The following is a 25220-nucleotide window of genomic DNA, read 5'->3' as shown; positions in this document are numbered from 1 at the left end:
GGCCTCCACCTTCACATCCCACCACCTCTTTTTAATTTCTGCCACAGAACACTCTGTGGCACTGGAACTATTCCCTGCGGTGAGGACGTGCTGCCACTCATTTTTTTTATTTTATTCGTGACGCCATTACTGTGACCACCAAACAAAATATCCTTTCTGGCCTCCACCTCACCCACAAGCTCCTCGATTTCAGCAACTGCAACTTGGAAAGAAGGAGGGGAGAAGGCGTGGAGTGGGTTTGACACAGCCGAGTCAAATTTTCACCAATCACAGCAGCTCCTCGCATCACCTTTAAGAACGCTGCTGGCGAGGCGCATGGCAAGTTTCGAGGATGACTGAGCCCGCGCAGGAAAGTGTCTGACGCCCAAACTTCTCCCAGGAGGAGACTGACGTCACTCATGTCTCATGACATGCGTTTGTATTACTTTGCACACCCGTTTGTATATATTGTTTATTTTTTCTCAGTATATATATATGTATATATTGTTTTATATTCTGTTCAATATTTTGTGGTATATTTTGTTTATATCTATATATTCTCAATATAAATATTTTGTTTTTATATTTGCTTTTTTTATATATAGTTCTCTCTCTTTTTTTTCAAATTTTTTTCTAATTCTATTCTTGTAAGGAGCACTGCAACAAAAACAATTTCCCCTCGGGGATAAATAAAGAATTTCTGATTCTGATTGTGATGTCTAAATATGAGGTCCTTAGATGGTAAATCCTCGGCCTCCTCCTCATCCTCCTCAAAGCAATGATGTACTTCATCTTTGCAGATAACGTTAAGCATTACAATGATAACATTTGTATTTGGAATGAAATGATGTGGGTAATAACGATCATCACTTACGTTTTTTTCCATGTGTCTGTCTCTCTCTGTCTCTCGAGTGCTCTGAAATAGGTGCAGTATGCTCTGTAGGATGTCACGGCTGTTTCTGGTTGGCACAGCGACGTTAATTGATTAGTTTGCATCCCCGTTTCACCTGTGTATATTCCGTTAGGGTAAGTGACCATTACGCGTGCCAAATGCACTTGCGATGTGGTCAGATGAGATGCTGATCAAAATATATAAATTTAGGTCTGACTGTATGTGCTGACTCAGATAGTTGCATTGAATCGTGGCTGTTGCTAATCATTGATCGCAGTGTGCGTTCGATGACTGACCGAGCACTGCTGAAAACAGAGTTAAAACCACGCTGCCGTCTTGTTGATGATGTGATATATGCCGTCATCAACCACGTTTTCAGTGGATAGCCGTTATCACCTAGCAGCCACCCATCCAGAGAGGTGTCCCCCTGAAAGACTGTATGGATGCTAGAATTCGCCGGGATGAATGACTCATGTGCCGACCCGGGGAAAGTGGCATATACGTTTGTCACCAGGCAATTTTAGTCACAGATCACCAGACATCCCTGTTTCACCTGTGTACATTTGGTCAGGTTGAGTGACCATTACGCATGCTGAGCGCGCTTTCGATGTGGTCAGGTGAGATACGGATCAAAATATATACATTTAGGTCTGACTGTATGTGCTGACACAGATACTTGCATTGGATTGCGGCTGTTGCTAATTATTGATCGCGGAGAAATGCCAGACACTGTGGAAACCTGCCTGTGAGGTGTTGGTGACGTGAGCGCACGACTCCGCTGGTTTATGAAAATCCACTTGCCCGACGGTGCGCCGCTGGTGCACAGAGTTGACCAGGTCTGAGGTGGCGAGCTTTCAGCGCACTTTTACGCCGCAAACCTAGATGGTCACAAATCCCAATGTGCCGGCTCATTATGCCAACACCTCCCCCCTACTGCGTCACAACGCCCATCCTGGCGCACCTCTGTACGCCCTGGTTTACCAAAATACCAAGTGCGCCGTGCGCCTGCCTGCCTGCGCCGCGCCGGAGGCAGAGTCGAAAATAGAGCCCTATGTAACATATCCGTAGCTTAAGCTAATTGGGCCTTTGCCAACTGAGTGTCGCTAACGTGAGTAAATTAATTGATAGCGTTAAGCTAATATCTACACGCCATGATGTAACTACTGACTGCATTTCCAGATGAGCTTGTTCAAATATTTCTCTAAGAAGAGAAAGACAGCTGATGAAGATGATGCTAGTCAGTAGTCAGTGGCAGCTGGCCAATAGAGGGCGCTCGGGCGCTGCCCCCCTGTGTTTTTGATTTTTCATTTTTAAAATAAATATTTTTAAAATAAACAATAATCACTTATTTTGAGCACCATGTGTGTTTAAATTCACAATGACATGTCACATACAAAATATAAATCATAATTTTTGGGGAAAATAGTTTCCTGCTCATCTCTGCTGAGTTGCTGGGGCGATAGAAAAATTGCCCTGCCAGTGTGGCAGAGCAGCCAATTACCGACAAGAGTTTCGACATAGCAACAGGAATTTATCCAATCAGCCTCATCAAATCTGATGCCCAAAGGCGTATTTAAACATATCAGACCAAGCTAAGTGCGCCTGTGGGAGTACCTTGGATATGTGATGACAATGATGGACTGCTGGATGCAACCATGTAAATGCTTTATATTGCTTCCCGTGTTTGCTCTTCAAAACGGCTGGGACAGATACGGCATGGACTGTTACAGGAGTAAGGGATATGAAACATTTATCTGAGAAGATAAAGAAACACAAGAGTACAAGGGCACATATGGAGAACACGGTCAAGCTAACGATGCTAGGCAGAGCTAACATCGTGACGCAATTGGATGAAGGGCACAGGCTTGGTGTGAGGAAGCACAATGAAGAGGTGGACAGGAACCGGCACATTTTGTCGAAGATAAGAGACTCTATTAAATTCTGTGGGGCGTTTGAGCTGGCTTTGCACGGCCACGATGAGACGGAATCTTCAGACAACCCTGGTGTGTTTAGGGGCTTAGTCGATCTGGTCGCATAGCTTGATACCATGCTGGAGGAGCACCTGAAGACAGCGACAGTTTTCAAAGGCAACTCAAAGACTGTGCAGAATGAACTGCTGGACTGCATGTTGTCAGTACTCAAGACCCACATTCTCGAGGAAGCAACAAGTGCGGATTATCTCGCTATTTAGGCTGATGAGACAACTGACATTTCCACCCACTGCCAGTTGGTGCTTGTGCTAAGGTACATTGACACTCGTCACACCATTCAAGAGCGTTTTTTCAAGTTCATCCCTCTTCAGAATGCTGCTGCTGACACACACACTACCTTCACTGCTATGCCCATCAGCTCAACCTCATCATGCAGCAGGCAACATCACACATCCCCAGAGTCAGGTTTTTTTTTTTTTTTTTCAGACCTTGGTGTGTTTGCTGCATCCTTCTCCCGCTCTTTCAAATGAACCACTGTGCTTGACCAAATTGTGGCTCACAGACTTCCGGGGACTTCAACAACCAGATGGAACTTTCATAGCCGTGCTGTTAACACAGTGTTTGAACACAAGGATGACCTCATCAAGTGTTTCCAAACTATCAGTGACTCTGATGACTTTGATCCAATCACTGTCACAGAGGCAGGGGGCTTTGTGAGAATGCTGGAGGAAGAAGATTTCTGCTTTCTCCTGGCCTTGTTTCACAAGATCCTGCCACATGTGGACATGCTGTTTAACCAGCTGCAGAAGAGGAACATCGACTCTGTCTACATCACAGGAGTCATCCAGATGTTCACCAACAGCATGCAAAAGATCAGGTGAAAAATTAGTTATCATTATTGTAATAAAAGTCTCCAGTATGTTAGTTTTTGAAAGAGTGATTGTGGATGCTAACCCGTGTTTCTGATTAGGGACTCCATTCCTTCTCTGAGTGAGGAATACAGTGCATCTGTGCAGCAGCACTCCACAAAGACAAGGAGGAAATTTGGACAGGGAGAACGACAGCAGTTGGCTTCAGAGGTAAGCTGCAATATTACAGTCCTGTTTACAAGAGTAATAAGAGTTACATATTTGTTTTTATTATGCTACATTCTAATCACTGTGCAGCCACTGAGGAAGGCAGACACTGATCTCATCTTGTAAGAGAATACTGATGACATTATTTACTATGTGAGGTTTGCTGTGTGTACTTACCTTTTTTATTATTTATGTATCATGTCATAGGTATGTGGTACCATTCTGAGCCATGCCAAAGAGCGGTTCTTATTCACCAAGCACCTCATCAGTGCCACTCTGCTACATGGAGACTTGTTTGTGCAACACAATGCACAGTTCCCAGATGCAGCACTGGAAACTACCGTTGAGGCCTACCCCATGTTGAACAAAGCCAAGCTGAGAACAGAACTATCCCTCATCTATGAGAACGACAAATTCAAGGCCTGCAGTGGTGCACTGACTCTGTTCCAGTTTTTCTTGGAGAACAACCTTCAGGACACGTTCACTGAGACTGTAAGTCTTCTCAAGATTCTCATCACCACACCCATGACAACAGCAAAATCAGAAAGATGCTTCTCTACTTTGAAGAGAATCAAAACTTTCCTGAGGAACACCATGATGCAGGATTGCCTGAATGCTCTGGCCATGCGCTCCATGGAGAAAAAACTTGTCAGATCAGTCATAAAAAATGGAAAAAAAAAAAAAAAAAAGATGAAAAATGAAGCATACAAAGAGAAGACACACTGTACCTACTGTGAAACATGGATCAGGCTTGGTTCTTTTCTGGGGCTGCTTTGCTGCACCTGGCACAGTGTGTCTTGAATCTGTGCAGGGCTCAATGAAATCTCAAGACAATCAAGGCATTCTGGAGCCAAATGTGCTGCCCAGTGTCAGAAAGCCTGGTCTAGGTAACAGGTCAGGGGTCGTCACATAGGGTAATGACCTGAAACACAGTTACACACTGGAGAATGGCTAAGAACAACACAACGGACTGTTCTGAAGTGGCCTCCAATGAGCTCTGATCTGAATCCTACTGAACATCTGTGGAAGGAGCTGGAACATGCAGTCTGGAGGACAGCCTTCACGCCTGAGACAGCTGGAGCAGTTTGCTCACCAGGAGTCAACACGTGCAGAAGTCTCACTGCGAGTTACAGAAATCATCTGACTGCAGTGATTGGCTCAAAAGGTTGTGCAACAAAATATCAAGTTAAGGGTACCATCATTTTTGTCCAGGCCAGTTTCATATTCATACAAAGTACTCTTCAACAGAAGAGAACTGTCTGTCTGTATACACACACATTCAGTCCCTTGACCAGATTTTTCTTTGTATAAAGTTGACCTTAGCACAGCACATCATCCAGCAATGTATTGCACTTAAGAAATTTCTGATATTTTGTCTAAATAGTGTGTGTTTGCTTATATTATTGTATGTGTAATCTGCTCATCATTTTCTGGATTGTTCACTCAAATGTTGAAATTATCAAAATTGATGCAGATTGTATTTTTCTTGATCTGCTGATTGAAAAGTCAGTTAACTGTTGCAGTTCTGATCATATTAGTAACATTTAGCTTTATCATAGATTACTGTACAGTATTTTTCTATTCCAGTATTAATTTCTTAATATACTTAAAACATAATACTTGTGTCGTCGATTTACCACTAATGCACTGTTTCATGTGCTCAGCTGTATATAAAAAGGTAGTAAGTAATTTATTGCCAAAATTGTGGTTGTGCAATATGTTGTTTACGCTTTGTGCAAAAATGCCTCAAGTTATTAATATTGGCATTAAATAATTATTATTTCACAGAGCACTGATATAATGCCGTTTCTGTTCAGTTGTATTGGGATGGTTACTGAAACTGACTTGATATGGCACAGCCCCACCTAGAATATTTTCCACCTGTGTCTGTCGCGAACGAAACGGCTCTCCTGCCTGGGAGCCGGAGCCCCTTTGTTTTTCTTGTTTTTTTTTCTCGACATTTTTTTTCCATTCAAGCTGCACGTGATTAGTCAACTAAATGATGCGTGGTGGCTTCAGTGTGTACGCACTGAGCAGGAGGGGGAGGAGCGGGGGTTACAGACACAGCGCGCGCGCACACACACACACACACACACACACACACACACATTCAGCCTTTAAAAAGCAATTTTCAACTGGCCATTCAATAAATAGGTTGTAAAAATAAAATCTACAGTCAAGTGTCATTTATTTATGCCACCACAGCTCCCTGGAGAGCCTGCCCCCACTGCTGAAAAAAATCCTAGAGGAAACACTGTGGTCTGAACTTTGCTGAGGTGGAACCCATGGCTGGCCACACATTCACTACATTTACATGCAGTCACGTAACCCTTCATAACCGGAATATCAGCGATAACCCGGTTGCGCACGGCCATGTAATCACCAATAACCCTTTTGAAAAATCAGAATATGTTCATATTCCGGTTTTTAAAAACCTGTATATGACCCCTGGGTTACTCCTTTTCGAACCCGAATATTTGGTCATGTATACGCATATCGGAATATCTCCATCGAACAGAACATTAATTTGTGTTCTGCACATCTTCTATTCGCAAGGAATCTTGGTCTTTTGAGTGCAGGTAGCATGGATATGGATGGCACAGCTCCGGCTCCATTTCCTATTTCTTCATGTCCTCGCCTTCCATGAATGAAGAAAGTGAGACAGAATAGTGTCAAGTACTGGTGGTGGGTCAGGACCAGCACCAAAGCGCAAACGAAAGCGACTGCTACCTGCCCTGGGCTGTTCATTATCCGCCGTACTGCTGTTGTTGTTTTTGAAATGACGCGCATTGCGTCATAACGTTGTCCGTGCGTCGCTGATCGGGATATCCCAATTGATTCCGAATGTTTCAGAAACTGGAATATTGACCATAACCCAAATAGTGACTGCATATAAACGTAGTGACTGTCCGGTAAGTCCACAGTCAGCTCTCTGGTTCTGGCTCGCCAGATCGCCGGAACAGACTAATCAATTCCTAGTCCATAAAAAAAAAAAAAAAAAACTATAGATACAATGTAGAATATATACATTACTACCTCTTATTACAATTTTTCTGTTTACCAAATGACCTCAAATTATTTTCATGTCTCAACATATCTTTCCAGAAAAAATAAACTACACATTGCTTCAATCATTGTGAAATGAAATGAAAGCGGCTCACGCAAACCAAGCAGGGAGGGAAACTTGACAGAAGAGAGACAGAGCAAGCTGGATTACCAGGCGTCCGTCTTCTTTTCACCAAGTTTTCGCGTCTTAATTTGAAATGGGAGGAGAGACGACTGACGAGGAAGGAGAAGGAGCAAATTCATGTAAGCCACTGGCATGAAAAAAAACAATATACTCGTTACAATCCTCATTGGGCACTTTCAGAGTTTGAATGGGTACGGCTGACCCAGGTAGACCATTTTTCCGCCACTTGTGTTTTGTGCCCGGCAAAAATCTCCGTAAAATATGAAGAAAAAAACGCTTTGGAAATCCACGCGAAAACAAAAAAGCATCAAGTTGTGGTATCAAACAAACAAAACCAAGCAGCCATTGTAACTCTTATGACCAAAAAAGCTTCACCAGAAGAAGACAAGATTGCAGTGGCAGAGCTTAGCAGTGTGTACCACGGAGTGAAACACGGCTGTGATGTCTCTCTTCACATTGAAGTACAGAGCGGGTGCGCCACCATCTGGTGGGCATGGAACTACACTTCTAAACTACATATATGGGTTTAATAACCATATTTTTTATGTGGGTTACAACCATAACAAATAAAACTGGCTGTTGGTGACACAATCACATTAATTTTGTCCATTGTTTATTAGACCCAGATTATAGATTATTGTTCAGCAGATTATACAAAGCAATAACAAAAGCAGTGTTGCATTTCCAATTTAGCCCAGTGCATCATCAAAGGCATATTTTAGATCATTTTATTTGTCCACAAGTAACCACTCTGGAAGTAAAGTAATTTAATAATTGCTTGAGTCTTGCTTTGTGAACCAAACATAAGCTTCACTTGATCTGGAGATCAGGCGTATGTGTGTATTCTGTTGTGTTAAATGTTACATAACTTTCTCAGATTCCATTGCAATCATAGGCAGTTCTGATGTTCCACAGCACAGTAGCATTGACAGAAGTCAACCAATGAAAATTACAATAGATGAAAAATAAAAGGCATGTAAGATGAATTCCCATATACTGCATATGCTGTTCAAGTCATCATGCATGGAAATGTGAAAATTATTACTGTGTATGTGAAAAACAATGTAAAATAATTTTGGTGTAAGTGCAAAATGGCAATATAAAAGACCTTAAATAATCACCATGAGAAATGCTACAGTAGTGCCTTGATGGTTTTCCATTTCATCTTGCTGGCTGAATATATAATGCAACATTCTGTTAAGCATTTTTGTAAAATATGTTTTAGGTTGATTAGATTTTACATTGTTTCTTAGATGTGAGTAATACCACTATATATCTGCTGTCAGGTCTCATTTGTTTTTTTTTGTTTTTTTTATAAATAAAATTTAAATTAACATCTGGTATTTCTTCAGCACTGAATTTCCATGCTTTCTACCAATAAAACCTCACTGCCTGGTCTGGACAATGAGTGCTGTCATCAGTGTTTCATGTCAGACACAGACAATGGATGATAAGAGAAGAATGAATCTATGTCCTCAAATCTCCAATGATCCATTCGACCACCATTTTGCCAACTTCTCTTCCTGCATCAAGGACGAAGGCATGGCGGAACCCTTGTTCACACAGTCTTAAATCTCCATGTGGGAAGTCCTGTTTGATGTCATGATAATATTGAACAGGGCACCAGTGGTCTGTAGCTCCATAATAAAATATAAGCTGAAAATGGGAACACATAGATGGTATTGATTTCTAGATTTAATACAGAATAACAGCTATAACAGCAGAACATGTCACAAGTAAACCATGACCTCATCATTCAAGCAAACACGCTTCATGTTTCAAATGCTTGTCTTTATGTCTCATGTGGTTTTTATGTCATCAAAAATAGACTAGGAGCTATTACGTGCAGCGAAATATCACAATGCAATAAAATGGGTACTCTTTTTCTTACCTTTTCAAGATTTTTCTTGATGGTTATGTTGTCTCTTTCCAGAACTTTTCTCATTTCCTGACCTCCCATGTACATAGCATTGGCTAAAAAGAAAAACAAAATCACACTGATCTAGTCATTGCTTTATTTCATACATGCTAGAAATATTAACTGAGCAAATCAAAAGCAGATTCCTATTTGTAACAAAAAAAACTTTTGAATGTTGCATGCGTTGGTTTGACTGGTTCTTCGATCAGTGCAGCAGCTTCCTGCTGCCTGAAGATGTCTGTGTTAGTGTCTATACTCCATACTAATGCAGATGCACTCTCTTCCTCAATTAGAAAAACTGTTTCTTTTTAATCTCAAACCACCTATAAATGTCTGAATGTGATTTACAAAATGTGTTATAATGTATTTTCTACTGTATAAAAAATAAGCATGTGGGGAGAGCAAATGATGTATTGTGGAGGGTAGACGCACCGCGGTCGGTCTCCGCACTGGATTTAAATTAAATAACATTTCTCAGTTTATCCGTTGCTGAAACTACGGTGAAACTATCCCTAAACCTACAGAGACGTTGGACATGTTGCTGGACAACTTTTTCACCAAGCCAAAAAAAAGAGACACTCGAAAAAAGAACAGCAAGCAGATGGCTAGTGAACCGCTAGCTAACCCAGATGATGACACAGAGCCAGAGCTAGCTAATGAAGAAGAGCTAGGCCGTTTCTCAATACTAAGTACGCCAAGTTCGGACTTACGAACTTGGTAGTTCGGACTTAGCAAGTTCGACTTGGGAGTACAGCCTCTCCAGGACGGGAGGATGCAGGACCGTCATTCTGCAATTGGGACAGCAGCGTACTTGATGACGTTAGCAGGACGACACATCTCCGAAAACTTTGGAGCAAATTTTAAACTACGCGCTATCGTGATGAATCGACCACAGATATTAAGTTTTAACATCCACTTTCTCACATAAAATAATCTTAAAACCACATTCCGTACTACTAAAACAGCAGTATTTCGAAACTTGTAACTTGTAGCTGTGAGTCCTCTCCTCCGGCATCGTTGCGACGAAATGCATTCTGGGATACGTGGTTGCCCCAAGTCCGCACAAGTCACCATCCGATGCATACTCGATAAAGTGGGAGGGGCAAGAACACATCCGGGTATTTGAGTGTACTTGTCGAGATGCGGACTTTTGAATTGGAACAGTACTTGGACTCAGAGTGATGACGTTTCTCAAGTACACGAGAACACAAGTACAGAGAAGAACGCATTGAGAAACGGCCCTAGAGTCTTGCACCGAGCCAAGACCGGAGCTCTGCAACCCCACTAACGATGACACAGTGGTTCAACAGGTGACGCGTAACATTAAGGAGATGCTAGACACTACACTCGCTAATATTCTGAAACCAGTCACAGAGATGTCAGAAAAACTAGACAAAATAGTAGACAGACTGGGGATGATGGTCTCCGACTTGGAGGACAACGCAGCGGCTAATACACCACGGCTTGAATCGTTAGAGGCAACGCTAAAAAAAGCAATGGAGAAACTCGAGAATTTTGAGAACCAGAGTCGACGACAAAACGTCAGAATTACTGGGCTCAAAGAAGGAACCGAAGGCAAAAATCCACCCATGTTCTTTGAGAAATGGATACCAGAGGTCTTGAACATGGACATGCAAGGGGAGCGGCTGAAAATAGAACGAGCTCACCGTGTGGGACCTCCTGTGGAGTCCACCGATAGACGCGGTCCCCAAGCAGTCCTGGTGAGCCTTCACGACTACACGGACAAGCAGAGGATCCTGCGCGCAGCAAGAAACAAGGGCAGAGTTTCCATTGACGGCCAAGTAGTGTCTTTCTACCAGGACTTTTCTGCGGAGATCGTAAAACGGAGGCAAGAATCCGCAGACGCGCGCAGAAGGCTCCGGGAAGCGGGGATCAAATATGCCTTTTCGTATCCAGCTGTAATTAAGGTTCTCCCTCCAAATGGGAAACCTATCTCTCTTCCCACAATGAAGGAAATTAACGACTACGTGAAGACACTCCCGACCCAGTGACTCTATCAGTCCATCAGTAATCAGGGAAACAATATCGTCCGCATCTATATCTTATCGTAGATAAGTGCAGAGAACAGACTCTATAAGGGACAGTGAGTACTATATAAAACAATAAGTTAATCTTTGTTCACTGTTAATTTAAATGCCCTTATACATGCAAACTTTTCAGTTTATTTGAATCGTTGTATATCACTATTATTTACACAGTCGTCGACGAGCTGGCATTATGGTGAAGATATAATCCAGATTGAGAGACCTGACATACCTTTTTTTTTCTTCTTTTTTTTCTCTCTCACTTAGTTTCATTTGCCCCTCAGCTGTACTACTACAGCTAGTCAGACAAGGGTTTTTTTTTTCTTTTCTCTTTTTCTTGGTTTGTTTGTTTTCTTGGCTTTGTTTTTAGCCATGTTAGGTAGACAGTATCCAAGCTTTAGTTGGTAATAGGTGGTGACTTTAACAGTTATCTCTCTCCCTCTTTAGATAAAGCCCCCCCTCATAAAGATCTGAGAAGATCTGAAGATAAAGTCTGGTAGAACACTACAAATTTTTCTTGAAATATTGAACTTGGTAGATGGTTGGAGATACATGAATCCTAAAACCAAAAATTATACATTTTACTCTCCACCTCATTTATCATTCTCACAAATTGACTATATATTTATATCTGGACACCTAACCCACTTAGTAGAACAGTCTGACATTGGTCCCGTTGCCCTGTCAGATCATGTGCCTGTCACTTTGGAAATGCAGCCTCTTAGGCCAGCAGAGCGATCATTCTCTTGGAAAATTAATGCTTCACTGTTTCACGACAATAACTTTATCAAGTTCTTGGAAACACAATCAGATCTATATTTAGATGTAAATGATCGCAATGACTCTGATCCAAGATTGGTGTGGGAGGCTTATAAAGCTTACATGCGAGGCATGATCATATCATACTCAAGCAAGAAGAAAAAAGAACGTATGCAGGAACAATCACGAATTGAGGATAGAATCAAAAAATTAGAGGAAGATTTTCACAGATCCAAATCAGATGGGGTGCTCAAAGAACTAAAGGAGACAAGACTACTGTTGACTAGCTTATTAATAAAGAAGGCTGAGTCTGATATCCTGTTTGCTAGACAAAGAATGTTTGAATTTGGTAATAAGCCAAATAAGTTCTTAGCTCGTCTTGCAAGAAACTCTCCCCAAAAGACTTTTATTTCTGCAATATCTGATGAGGGTCAAGTTCGTCAAACAAATAATACAAAGATTAATGAATGTTTTCAAAAATTTTATGAGAAGTTGTATACCTCAGAACTGGACAATGATGCACTTACCAGTAGTACATTTTTAGACAGTTACCAGATGCCTCAGCTCACATACGTACGAGCTGCACTACTGGAAGGACCTATTACAGTGGCAGAAATTGATAAAGCAATCTCTTCACTCCAGCCAGATAAAAGTCCAGGGGCTGATGGATTCTGTGCTCAGTTTTATAAAAAGATGAAAAGTAAGATTATCAAACTACTACAACGGGTGTTTAACAAATCTTTTGAAGAGGGTGAACTCCCAAAAATCGATGTACTTAGCACATATTATAGTTGTCCCCAAAAAAGGGAAGGATCCAGAACTATGTGCCTGTTATCGCCCCATTAGTCTACTTGGAGTGGATGTAAAAATTATTTCGAAAATAGTGGCTAATAGATTAGAAGGAGTTGTGACTGATATAGTAAATGCAGACCAAACAGGGTTTATAGGAGGCCACACTTCGTCTAATAACACAAGACGTTTGATTGACATTATTTACTACCTTAATCTTCATCAAACCCCTAGTGCTATAGTAACAATGGATGCAGAGAAAGCATTTGATCGTATTGAGCGTAAGTACATGGTAGAGGTGTTAAGAAGCTTTAAATGGGATTTTGTCCAATGGGTACGACTTCTATATAAAATACCCACTGCCTCAGTTTTAACAAATGGTTTAATTTCTGCCCAGTTTGAACTTAACAGAGGTACAGCTCAAGGATCACCACTATCACCTCTGCTGTTTTCCTTAGCTATAGAGCCGTTAGCAATTGCTGTCCAGCAAAACCCCAATATCCAAGGAATGATGATCGGCGCAACACAACACAAAATTCTGCTGTACGCGGATGATTTCCTCTTGACATTAACGGACCCACAAAACTCAGTACCGGCACTAATCCAATGTGTGAAAGAGTTCAATCACATTTCTGGATACATGGTTAATTTTACAAAATCTGAAATCATGCCTCTCTCTCGGTTTTTCATGTGAATATGAACCTGACTTTGTAAAACCCTTCCGATGGGCACCAGATGGATTCACATACCTGGGGGTTACAATAACACCTAAAATTAGTCAACTATACGGAAAATGTTAACCCCATGATAAAACACATTTAAGAGAAGATGTTGAGCTGGAAGAGGCTTCCTGTAACCTTTCTTGGCAGAGTCAATCTTATCAAGATGACAATTCTCCCCAAAATTATTTACCCTCTATCTATGCTATTCATATCTTTGAAGAGAAACAACATTAAAGACATAAATAGAGCTCTCTCTGATTTTATATGGGCTGGCAGGAAACCTAAAATTAAATTAGATACTTTGCAGCTACCAAAAGAACAAGGCGGATGGGGCCTCTCCAACATTACAAACTACACAATTGCAATGCAAGCCAGAATTATCTCAATATGGGCAAATACCAAACTGAAGCCGCCATGGTTTGAAATCGAAGCAACCTTCACTGAACCGTATTCTCCTGTCAACCTGCTTGATAAACAGAGGAGCGAATTACCAATTATGGCGAAGAACAACTTCTTAATTACTAATGTGTGTAATACTTGGAAGTCCTTACGAAGATTATTTGGGTCTACACATAAATTGAGTTGCTTAAAAACATTGACTGATAATCCTGAATTAACAAGGGGGGGGGCAATGGACCTTACTTGGACAACTGGTATGAAGGAATTTACCATATTCATGACCTTTGGGATAGAGGAAAATTTAAAACATTTGAAGCATTACAGGCTACATACAAACTACCAACAAAAGAATTTTACAAATACCTACAGGTCAGACACTATGTCTAAACCAAAATGGAAACTCTCAACCTTGCAGATGACTTCAACTCACTAGAAAAGACTCTTTTAGATCTTAAACAACGTCACTTTGTCTCCAAACTTTACTCCAGATTGCAATATTTGAAAACAGACAGACTATCATTCCTACGGAGAATGTGGGAGACCCAGTTGGAAATGACAACAGACATTGAAATATGGGAGGAAATTGTACTTCTGCCATCAAAAATTTCCATATGTAATAGATTCAGAGAAATGCAATATAATATTTTACAAAATGTTTATATATCTCCATACATGTATAGTAAATACACAGCAGGGGCCTCTCCAAACTGCCCAAAGTGTAAGACTATGCTAGGGACAAGAATTCACTGCCTCTGGGAATGTGAAAAGATTCAACGGTTTTGGCAAAGTATATGTGACAAGGTTAGTGTGATCATTCAACAGCAACTACAGCCTAATCCAATATTATGCTTATTGGGATATATCCATGATTCATTCAGATCCCATAAGAATACTATACATTTTTTGCTTATGTTGGGCCGAAAAGCTGTTATGAATAAATGGGTAGGAGAGGAACCCCCATCACTACATCTGTGGAAATCTTTGATAGCAGACTATATCCCTCTGGAAAAATTAAGATTTCGTATTAATGGTCAGAATGACCTTTTTGCAGCAAAGTTTGACAAAGTGCAAAGATACCTGGAAACTCAGACTACAACTGCCTAAAGAGCAAGGCCTAACAAGGACTTTTGAGATAATTGCTGTGGATGTATTCTGGATTTGCTACATCTGTCTTATAATCTGTATGTATTGTACTGGACTGTTATAATTCTGAAAATGTTCAATAAAAAAAAAAAAGTATGTGGTGGGAATCAAATAGCAATACTGATTATATAATACTGAGTGGAATACTTTAGGCCCACTGCAGGAAAAATTTTGTATACAACCCTTGGCCAAATTACCAGGGCCCTGACACACCAGGCCCAGCATAGGTGTGATTCATTTTGCCAGAAACATACAGTGTATTTATCAAACAGATGCACCAGCTGTATGTGGCATTTCTCATAACAGAGACTGATCATGTATTCTGCTGAATTTAGTGAAGTCATGCAATTTGCCACGGTCAGTTTTACAGGAAAAATTCTCCACATCTGAAGGTCAGGTGTAAACACAGCGGATTAACAAAAGCCACAAGGAAGGTTATAGTGGGAAAGAAATGTGAATTGAATAAGGCCTATTAGTTGTAGCTATTAGTTCAGTTCTTAGAAAGAGAAACACTGATTATCAACAAATAAAATTTCTGCACTCTAACAGTAGAGTGATAACAGTTGAGTCTGAGTCCCCTTGATATGCATCCATGTCTGGAGGTCAGTCCTAGGATCAGTCATGAGCTGCCTGCGTACTTAGCTGCAGCCTTAGTGTATCAGGAGCCATGAAAATACATTTATCCTTATCTGGTACCTCTTATTTAAACATTTGGACATCTACACACCATGGCTGACCACTGCTTATTCTACAATTATGTTACAGGAAACTCCTGTATAAAAGGGAGGTATTATATGTCTGGAATACAAGTTATCTGAGAAAAAAGCTTAAAACTGGCCCTGTGTCAGTGCACTAGTCTTAACAGAGTTGATTTAATATCACTATAACAAATTATTGATAAAATGTGAACATTTTAAGCATGACAGGAGTAAAGAACAAAGCTCAACCAACCTGCACAGTCTCCACTGAGTAGACCTACAGTAGGTTGGACTACAGTGTGGTCCAAAGAGCAGATACCACCAAACACCAATTTGATCAGGCTGGCCTTAAGTCCCTCAGGTAGCAAGGAGAGTAGAAAGAGAGGCAGATAGGCCAAATAACGCATGTGACACAGCAAAGGGGTCATGACCTTCCCCTGAGGAGTCTGAGCCATGCGCTCAATAGTGGGAAACAGCATGATGGCCTTTATAATCTGTATTTAAAAAAAAAAGAGGTTACAAAAGACATTTTTCAGTGTTGTGAAAAAATCCCAAAAGTAAACAGACAAATTATAGAGGAGATAAAAAAAATCACTCTGAGATAAGAACTTGTATGTTATGGAAACCCTAAATATGAAACAGTACTTTTTCATGCCATTCCTCTTAGCAGGTTGACCAGTCAGAGGGGTCATGTTTTAAGAATATCTGGCAGACAGCTATGTTATTTGTAATAGTCTGCAAAAACAATTTACAATCTAGAATTTAAGATAATGTTTATTTTTATTACACTTTTTTTAATATACTTATTGTTTTTACTCTATCTATCTATCTAATCTACCTTTTACTGGTGCTGCTGTAAATTGTAATTTCCCCTTGCGAGACTAATAAAGGGATATTGAATTGAATTGAATTGAATTGAATTGAATTGAATTGAATTGAATTGAACTGAATTGAATTGAATTGAATTGAATTGAATGTTAAGACTTTTCTAGCCACAGATGTCATTAACTACTCTTCAGTGTGCCATCTTGTGGACAGACAGCTGATTTTTGCTGCCCCCCCCCCCAAAAAAGTGATGAATTTCCCCAAAAAGAAAGATAGTAAGATATCGTGACTAACCTTGAGTTCAGGATTTCTCTTCATCACTTCCAGAATAATGTAGCAGCCAATGGAGTGTCCCACCAGGACCAGGCTGGTGTCTCTGGGAACATGTTTCGTTAGAAAGGCCAGCTTGTGTTCAATCTGCCCGTTCAGACCAAACACGTCACCCTCTGCTGCTGAGGACACATCTGGAAAATAAAGTTATAAAAATCAAATCAAAACTTGTAGTCTGGACCATATATCCACTGAACTTAAGTCCCACTTAGGTTCGTGAGTGTGTTTGTGAATGCAGTGTGCTAATCTTTCCATATTCTGGATAACATGTTCAGATGTGCTGGAAATACAACACACAGCATCAGAGGATCATTGTTTTCAAGATCCTCGGATATGAAGCTATACAAAACAAATTCCTGTCTACGTTCCTTGATGTCCATGTTCAACTTCCCTGAATTATTTATTATTATTCACTCCCCATTTTTGTTAGGGTTTGTTAGGTGTGCTGAACATTTCTACCTCAACTGTTCATGCTCTCTCCTCCAATGTCCTTAGGTCAGTGTGGGAACATTGAAGTGTAAAGAACTTGAGAGTAATCCGTACCTTCTACCATATCCAGGGAGTCTGGTGGTACACAGTGGCCAGCATGACTTACCGCCCACACTGGGTGGCGGTATCCCAGCGTACAGTGAAGTGTTTGCATGAAGGTCTGGTAGAAGCCCACTACACCTGGGTTACCTGCATGGAAGACAGCAGATCAGTATATTCACCCACATAACAAAAGGTGGGGAAAGTGATATTTTCTAATATAATTCAAGGGTCTTCAGCCAGCAAGCATGTTTCTCTGACTTTCAAGCTTTCATGATACCTTTCATTCTCAAAAACAATTCCCCTCCTCATACAGTAGATCTCAATATTATATCACTATAACGTGGCAAAAACAACGAAAATCAACACTGACTGCAGTTGAATGGGCACAGTTACATCAATGACAGTGTACATTTGTATCTAATTACATACAAGTCTGTTTACAAAAGAGCTGGGATGCGTAAAACAGAAATAAAACAGAATGTGATAAATTGCTCATCCTTTCTGACATATACACAACTGAAAATAGTACAAAGACAGTGCATTAAATGTTTTACCTCATCAACTTTATTGATTTTTCTAATTATATACTTATTCTGAATCTTATGCCAGCAGTACGTTTCAAACAAGATGGACTGTAGCAAGAACTGACTGGGAAAGTTATGGAATGCTCCATACACAACTGTTTGGAACATTCCACAGGTAAAAAGGTTCATTGGTAACAGGTGAACAGGTCATCCTAGAGAGGATCAGTCATTCACAAGCAAGGATGGAGCCAGGTTCACCATTTTCTGTAACTGTATACAACACAGTACTTCATGGGCTTGGGAAAACTTTGGCAAACATTGTTGGTGAATGCAGTTTGTTTATAAATAATTGCATTCCATTTTTATTTGTTCCCCACAGTCCAAAGCTTTTTGGAATCAGGATTGTAAAATATATGAACGAGAACATGGTTTAAGAGTGACCTGAAAATTATGAATACAGAACAGCAGTCCAACTCACCTGGAATGATGAGAACAAGAATTTTGTGTCCGGAGTGTAAATGACAGGGGCCAAATTTAAGAACCTCTGTGATGGCTCCACAGCAGTAGATGAAGTCTGTCTGTGGTTCATTTCTCCTGTCTGTCATCATGCAGTCCATCTCATTTGCTTTGAGGAAAAAAAAGAGAAAACTATAAATGCCAATTGCAATTTTTTATTATTACTCAGTAAGTCACATCTTATACACCCTTTGAGTGCCTTTGATTTAGTCAATCACATGGTAAAAACATTCATACAGATATATTGCAGATGTGCAACTGTATTGTAGCTGGCTCTAACTGTGGATACAGTTTATCAGCAGGGTCCAAAGGGTTCGCACTCCATCCGTCTCAAAGGTCAAAAGTCCTGCATGGTGCAACTGTGCGTTGCTCACACGTCAAATCTGAACATGAGTTTGCATGTTCTCCCCGTGTTCACCTGGGGTATCCTCCATAAAAAAAAAATAAAAAAAAAACGCTAAAAACATGCAAGAAGATCACCACCTGACCAGTGGTGACAACAAAAGAATTGGGTCGCTGTCAGCTGGCAGCCCACCGGTCTGCAGCGGAGGAAGGACTGCCAGGATGGGTTAAATGCGGAGAAAGAATATCACTTGCATGGCATGTGCAGTTCCCTCCCTGTAACTCTCTGTGTGCTGTGTTTCTTCTTCTTCTCTTCTTCTTCAAATCATTTAAAAAAAAGAAAGAAAGAAAGTTTCCACCAGAACAGCCTACAATAGTTTCAAGTGAAAAAAAAAAAAAAAACAGTGTGAAGGCGAACAACTAATCTACAATAATGAAAGTTGGCATTGCAGTTTGAGTGATACTGCTGCGGATTTGTTGATGCCGAGTAAGATAATGCATAATATAATACCATTTTTTTGTTCGTTTTTTGTTTTTTGTTTTACTTAGCGGTTTTCAGGAAACATACACCTCTACCAAGGTTAAGCTATATGAAATCAACGTATTTTGAATGCAGTTTGGTTTAAGCGCGACACTACAAACGACAGTAGCTTAAATTAGTTAAAATTACAAGAGGGAAGGTACCTAGAGTCCTACAGGTTGGTTTTCCGACGCTACCTGAAAAATGGACTGTGTGGCAGTTATTGTTGACATATCTTCCCCATCGCTCGCCGTCTCCTGTTTGCTGTGAAAAGACTTCCGCCTTCACACACTCCTGGATTCTGATTGGTCAGTTTAGCGGCCGTCCCACAATACCCTTCTTCTTTCTTTCTTTTTTTTCACCACGCACCATATTTACAAATAAATACATAATATATACACTAATTACAAAAAAAAGAATATTCAGGGGTATTTCAAGTTAGTTCAGTTCATAATTCATACAATTCCAAAGGCTTTACACATTTGCACCGTTTTGACTGCTTTTTGGTTCTTGAGTCCTGTCAATGTTTCAATATAATGTCCAACTTCCATTTTAAATTGCTGAATTCGTGTTTTTTTCCCACTCCATTTTGATTTATGTATGTGGAATTTTCCAAATAATATAAAAAGGTTTAACAAAAATGTTTCTTTGCCTTCAAAGTTTCTTTCAGTATACAGAATAATGTCCTTTATATTTAGGCAAATATCAAGTCCCATTCGGTCTTTAACAAACCTTTCCATTTCTATCCCAAACAGTTTAACATAAGGATAATAATAAAACAAATGTCGTTAGAGGCAGAGGTTGGAGCATAGACATAATATACGTAGACGCCTCATTGACTGACGCTCCGCGCGGCCGCCATCTTGGATGAGTCTCCCATGCGTCCCCAGTGCCTTTATTTCTACGGAGGAAGGTGTATGTCCAGCTACGATAATCATCACAACTCCTCTAATTTTTACCCGATTTTCACACGGTTTGGTTTGTTACAAATGTCAGAGATGTATTTATGATACGGGACGGTGTCACACATTAAAAACAAATCCTTTCATGCTGAAATACTTTGTCTTTGTTAAAGAGCATAATACAGACATATGGTATGGCATATTAATAAATGTACAAATGAATTTATTTTAGATTTTAATAAAGAAACAGTTTGATCGTTCATTTGTAATGTGATTATTATCACAGTTGTGATACAGTTAAATGCACTCTGGTACACATAATATGGGCAATTTGCTCATCATATTGTGTATCATGCCTTAGTTTTATTTTTTTTACTGATGCTTCTTACTACTACAGTATTCCGTTAGCTGTTGTAACACTGCAAATTACCCCACTGTGTAATTAATAAAGGATTATCAGAATTTTTCGTAACTGTCACAGAGTTTTGTTTTGTTTTTTTTGGAGGAAAAAAAGAAGACTTTATTTTACTATAGTTAGGTTCTGTTACCCGGTAATTGTTTCTCAGTGAAAAACTGTATTGAGAGTTGTTTGATGTAATTTACATGTGATTGACAACAACTCAATAATATTGACTGGGCAAAATAAAGTATCAACAAAATTAAATACATAATTGATACTGCAATTGTAATTGGAAGTATCTCTACTGCCTGCACCAAGGTCTTTTTTTGTTAGTTAGTTAGTTAGTTTTTTTGTTTGTTTGTTTGTTTGGTCAGTCTGGACTCAAGAGCACAGAAGCTGTATTGTTATTTCTCCTTTGTTATTCTTATTTTATTCTTTTTTTTCTTTTTCTCAGAAGATGACTGACATGCAGGTCGATGCTCTGGACAGCAAACTGGACTGGACCAGGAACTCGGCGTCTCTCTACAAAAAGGGCCAGAGTAAGCTCTATTTCCTGCAGACACCTGTTGCTGCAGCTCTTCGGCCATGCCCATACCTGCTCATCTGCATACCTATAATAGTATAGACAGACAGTTTCATGGAGGGTATTTAAGCAGCGCTGGCATTCTTTCTGGTTGCCAGATTGTCTATGCACCAGACTATCCAGCATTCCTTGTCAACTTGATCTCGTTTTTTATCTCGGTTTTTGACATTGCCTGTTCCTGACTACTCCGTCCATCAAATCCCTGTGTCTGCAGGTGTGCATATAAAAAAAAACCCACCAAAACTCCCCCCAGCCCAATCAGCCATACCAGTCACACAAATGTCCCGCTCAAAGTGGTCTACAAAAAAGCCTCTTGGACCGTAAAAATATTTCGTGATGGATTTTTTGCCATTTTGAAATTTTTAAAAACAATAATACAGATAGACCTTTTTTTGGTTTGTTTTTTGGTTTGTTTTTGTATCAGCACCAAGGGGTGGGTGTCTTAGCAGCAAAATGGACATAACTCATTAACAATTTGTTCAGTCATCATAAATCTTGGTACACGTCTTCAGGGCATGATTGACTAATATCAGAGAAATATGATCTCTCTTCCTTGTTTTTGTCAGAAGACATGCTGTAGCGTTCTGGAGCAACTGGAGAATCTTCAATAATTAATTTGGGCAGCCTGATAGTAAGGAATTGCAATAATCCAACTTGGACATAACGAATACATGGACTTGTTTTTCTGCATTATTTTGGGACAGGATGTGCCTGATTTTTGCAATGTTATGCAAGTGAAGAAAAGCAGTCCTTGAAATTTGTTTGACATGGGAGTTAAACGACATATCCTGATCAAAGATAGCTCCCAGATTCTTTACAGTAGTTCTGGATGCCAGCGCAATGCTATCCATCATTGATATATCATCAGAAAGTGATTTTCTAAGGTGTTTAGGACCTAGTATCAAATAGTAATCATAGTTTTATCCGAATATAGCAACAAAAAAATTACAGGTCATCCAGATCCAGATCTTATGTCATGCTTGGAGTCTAGTTAACTGGTTGGTTTCTTCTGGCTTCATTGATAAATATAGCTAGGTATAACCTGCGGAACTCCATGACTGGCACAGAGTGCACAGAGGAGTCATCATTAACTTGTACAAACTGAGATTGCTCTGAAAAGTAGGATTTAAACCAGTTTTGTGCCGTTCCCTAAATGCCAATGAAGTGGTCCAGTCTCTGCAATAGGATACCATGGTAAATGGTATCCAATGCAGCACTAAAATCTAAGACTAGTACAAGTCCTTTGTCTGATGCAATTAGAAGGTCATTTATAACTTTAACCAGTGCCGTCTGACTGGGTGGAAATCCTCAAATCAACTATTGTTGTGTAGAAAGTCGCACAGCTGATTGGCAACTGCTTTCTCAAGAATTTCTGAGAGAAAGGGGAGGTTGGATATCGGTCTATAGTTGGCTCTGGATCAAGAGTAGGCTTTTTAAATAGAGGTTTTATTACAGCTACTTTAAAGGACTGTGGTACATAGCCTGTTGATAAAGACAGATTGATCATGTCTAATAAAGAAGAGCCAACTAAGGGTAAAACTTCTTGAAGCAGCATTGTTGAAATTACTGAAATTAATTGGTGAAGAGTGTCTAAAAATATGACAGGTTTATTAACTATTTCTGTAGTTTCTGTGTTTAAAATAAATCAGCACATATTGAGAACAGGAGGTGATGAAACAGCTCATGAAATCTTACCACTGAGGGCTAAAGGAATGGTTCAATGGAATTATGACTCTGTCAGCCTGGCTGAAGAGTAATAGGCTGCTTTAGCACTGCAGAGGGCTTCTCTGTATGTTTTAAGACTGTCTTGCCAGGTGAAATTAAATTCTTCCAAATTGGTGGATTTGCAGGTTTGGGGGGGTATACCATGGAGCCAACCTCCTCTTTTTTTTCTTTTTTTTTTAGAGGGGCAACAGAGTCAAGTGTCATACATGATGAACCTGTCGCACAATCAACCAGGTTGTGAGTTTGGGAGGGACTAAAGTTAGCATAGGACTCCTCTATTGTATTGAGACATGGCATTTGCTTAAATGCTGATGGGATTATATACTTACATTTTGCTACAGCTATCAGATAGAAATCTGGTGTAGGAATTTTTTCCTAATGGTGGGTAGGTAATTGGAATTCAAAAGGTCCAATAAAAGAGGATTCTGTGAGTGTTCAATTTCAATGCCATATGTCAGAACAAGGTTGAGAGTATGGTTAAAACAGTGATTAGGTTCATGTACATTCTGATGGAAGCCAACTGAGTCTAATAACAAGATAAATTCAGTACTACGGCTGTCATTATCAATGTCGACATGTACATTAAAATCACCTACAATAATTACTTAATCTGTTTTAAGCACTGTTTTAAGCCATACACAGAAGAAGAAGGCCATGGCCAGAGAAAAGAGGGAAAAGACCACAGCAGAGAGTCTTTTGGGGGATTTGAGGGAGAGGAACCTCATTTATGAAGAGCTCAAAGAGAGGCTTGAATTCTACTCATGTAAAACAAAATTATCACTTTCAAATTCATGTACATGTTATTCTTACACTCTTCATTAAACTCCTTAGTTATTATCTGAACGGGACTTATTCATTTTTGCTCATAATATTTCAGATCTTCAGACAGACTTCATGGCAAAGCAGGGCCTTGAGTATACAAAAGACTACAGGGAGATTGCGCTCACGCTCCATCTACATGGTCCAAAGGCATACAAGTACCTCAGAGAGACTCAACATTTTCCCCTCCCACATCCACATACATTACAAAGGTAGTCTTAATGATGTTCAATTGAATTTTTGGCTGCATTCTGGTGAAGAATTGGTGATTACACATTACCGATGGATCTGATGGAAAATTCACTGTATTGCTTTGAATGTACAAAATTACATGGTGCTTTCTTGTAAAGTAAAGTAATAAAACTTTTTTCTTTTGCAGGTACTTGTCTGTCATCAGATTTGTCATCAGTATTGACACATTGATGCTGATGATTCCTGAACTGGGGTTGCACGGTGCCGCAGCAGGTAGTGCGCGTGCCTCACAGCAAGAAGGTTGCCGGTTCGATCCCCGGGTCAGGCGGGGCCTTTCTGTGTGAAGTTTGCATGTTCTTCCCGTGCATGCGTGGGTTCTCTCCGGGAACTCCGGCTTCCTCCCACAGACCAAAAACATGCTCATTAGGTTAATTGATGACTCTAAATTGTCCGTAGGTGTGAATGTGAGTGTGAATGTTTGTTTGGCCCTGCAATCGGCTGGCGACCGGTTCAGGGTGTACCCTGCCTCTCGCCCATTGTACTGTAGCTGGGATAGGCTCCAGCCCCCCGCAACCCCGAAAGGGACATAGGGGTATAGATGATGGATGGATTCCTGAACTGCTCCAAGTTCAGCGGTATGTGCTCACCTACAGGTTCAGCCAGGATCACTTGGAGCTCCTATTTAATTCAGTCAGAGTGTCAGGTAGGGTTGATGTTATTTTAATTACGATAAATTCTGAAAATATACTTAATTAATATCTTTATATGTTATATCTTGGGGGTAATTATGTATTATGTGCCTGTTTTCCATACAAGGCTGGCACAGTCCTGCACAGCACTTACCTGTGCTGCAGCTCTTCAGCCACACCCTATACCTGCCCATCTGCCCACCTAGCCTATTAGGTTCATCATTCATTTTGTTTTTACCAGTACGTGATGAACAAGACCTTTGGAATCCATCTTTGCCTGTACTACTCTCCCAAGCAGCCAGGAATTTCTTGGTGCATTTTCATCCAAAATCATGACATTGTCTCAAAGCTGAAGATTTTCGTTGATCTTGTTCCACTTCTGGCGCTCCTGCAGGTTTGAAAGGTACTCCTTTATCCATCTTTTCCAAAACAAATCTGCCATGTACTGAGTTTGTTTCCATCTTCGGCGTGAGTAGCAATCATCTTTACTGAACAGCCCAGACGGAAGCAATGGCTTTTTCTTAAGCAACAACAGATGGTTTGGTGTTAATGTTTCAAGGGCGTTGGGGTCATTGGATGACGCTGTTATTGGTCTATCATTGATGATAGCTTCAACCTCACAGAGAAGGGTTTGCAGACACCCATCAGCTATTGTTTGTTCATGAAGCAAAGATTTTAAAATCCTCTTTACCATCCTTACTTGCCTCTCCCATATACGACCAAAGTGTGGTCCAGCAGGTGGATTGAAAATCCATTGGATCCCTCTTTCTGCTAGAATGTT

At 40.2% G+C, this 25220-nt stretch overlaps 2 protein-coding genes across 4 annotated transcripts in view; one reads left to right on the top strand and one right to left on the bottom strand.

Moving 5' to 3' along the window:
- alkbh1 (alkB homolog 1, histone H2A dioxygenase) overlaps positions 1-25220 on the top strand; it is a 246835-nt gene that overhangs the window by 23499 nt on the left and 198116 nt on the right. The window contains exon 7 of one of the 2 annotated variants that reach the window (XM_070978876.1): positions 12690-12702. The exons of the other annotated variant lie outside the window; for it this stretch is intronic. The gene's annotated coding sequence lies outside the window, so the exon portion shown is untranslated. Of the gene's footprint in view, positions 1-12689; positions 12703-25220 lie in introns of those variants that run through there. 2 annotated transcript variants of the gene reach the window in all.
- Positions 7578-19415, bottom strand: ldah (lipid droplet associated hydrolase). Of its 2 annotated transcripts, none has more exons than XM_070978877.1 (7): positions 19294-19391; positions 18230-18376; positions 17240-17374; positions 16661-16830; positions 15795-16035; positions 8960-9042; positions 7578-8724 (listed from the first exon to the last, which is right to left on the bottom strand). In XM_070978877.1, the coding sequence occupies exons 2-7, from the start codon at positions 18366-18368 to the stop codon at positions 8536-8538; spliced, it is 957 nt and encodes a 318-aa protein (XP_070834978.1). In that variant the 5' UTR covers positions 18369-18376; positions 19294-19391; the 3' UTR covers positions 7578-8535. The 2 variants fall into 2 exon arrangements, with proteins under 2 accessions (XP_070834978.1, XP_070834979.1); XM_070978878.1 differs by having other exon boundaries at positions 7666-8724; positions 19327-19415.

The sequence above is a fragment of the Chaetodon trifascialis genome, chromosome 14 (genome assembly GCF_039877785.1).
Source record: "Chaetodon trifascialis isolate fChaTrf1 chromosome 14, fChaTrf1.hap1, whole genome shotgun sequence".
Classification (NCBI taxonomy): Eukaryota; Metazoa; Chordata; class Actinopteri; order Chaetodontiformes; family Chaetodontidae; genus Chaetodon; species Chaetodon trifascialis.
The sequence above is the reverse complement of the archived record's forward strand: the minus strand, read 5'-3'. Positions and strand labels throughout refer to the sequence as shown.

Bases quoted from the DNA above. Each gene is read 5' to 3' on its own strand.
- ldah (XM_070978878.1), bottom strand. From the start codon at position 18,368: ATGGACTGCATGATGACAGACAGGAGAAATGAACCACAGACAGACTTC. The intron at 16,831-17,239 runs GTACGGATTACT...TTTATTTTCCAG, and splicing joins CTCCCTGGATATGGTAGAAG to ATGTGTCCTCAGCAGCAGAG. The intron at 16,036-16,660 runs GTTAGTCACGAT...TTTTAAATACAG, and splicing joins AGAGAAATCCTGAACTCAAG to ATTATAAAGGCCATCATGCT.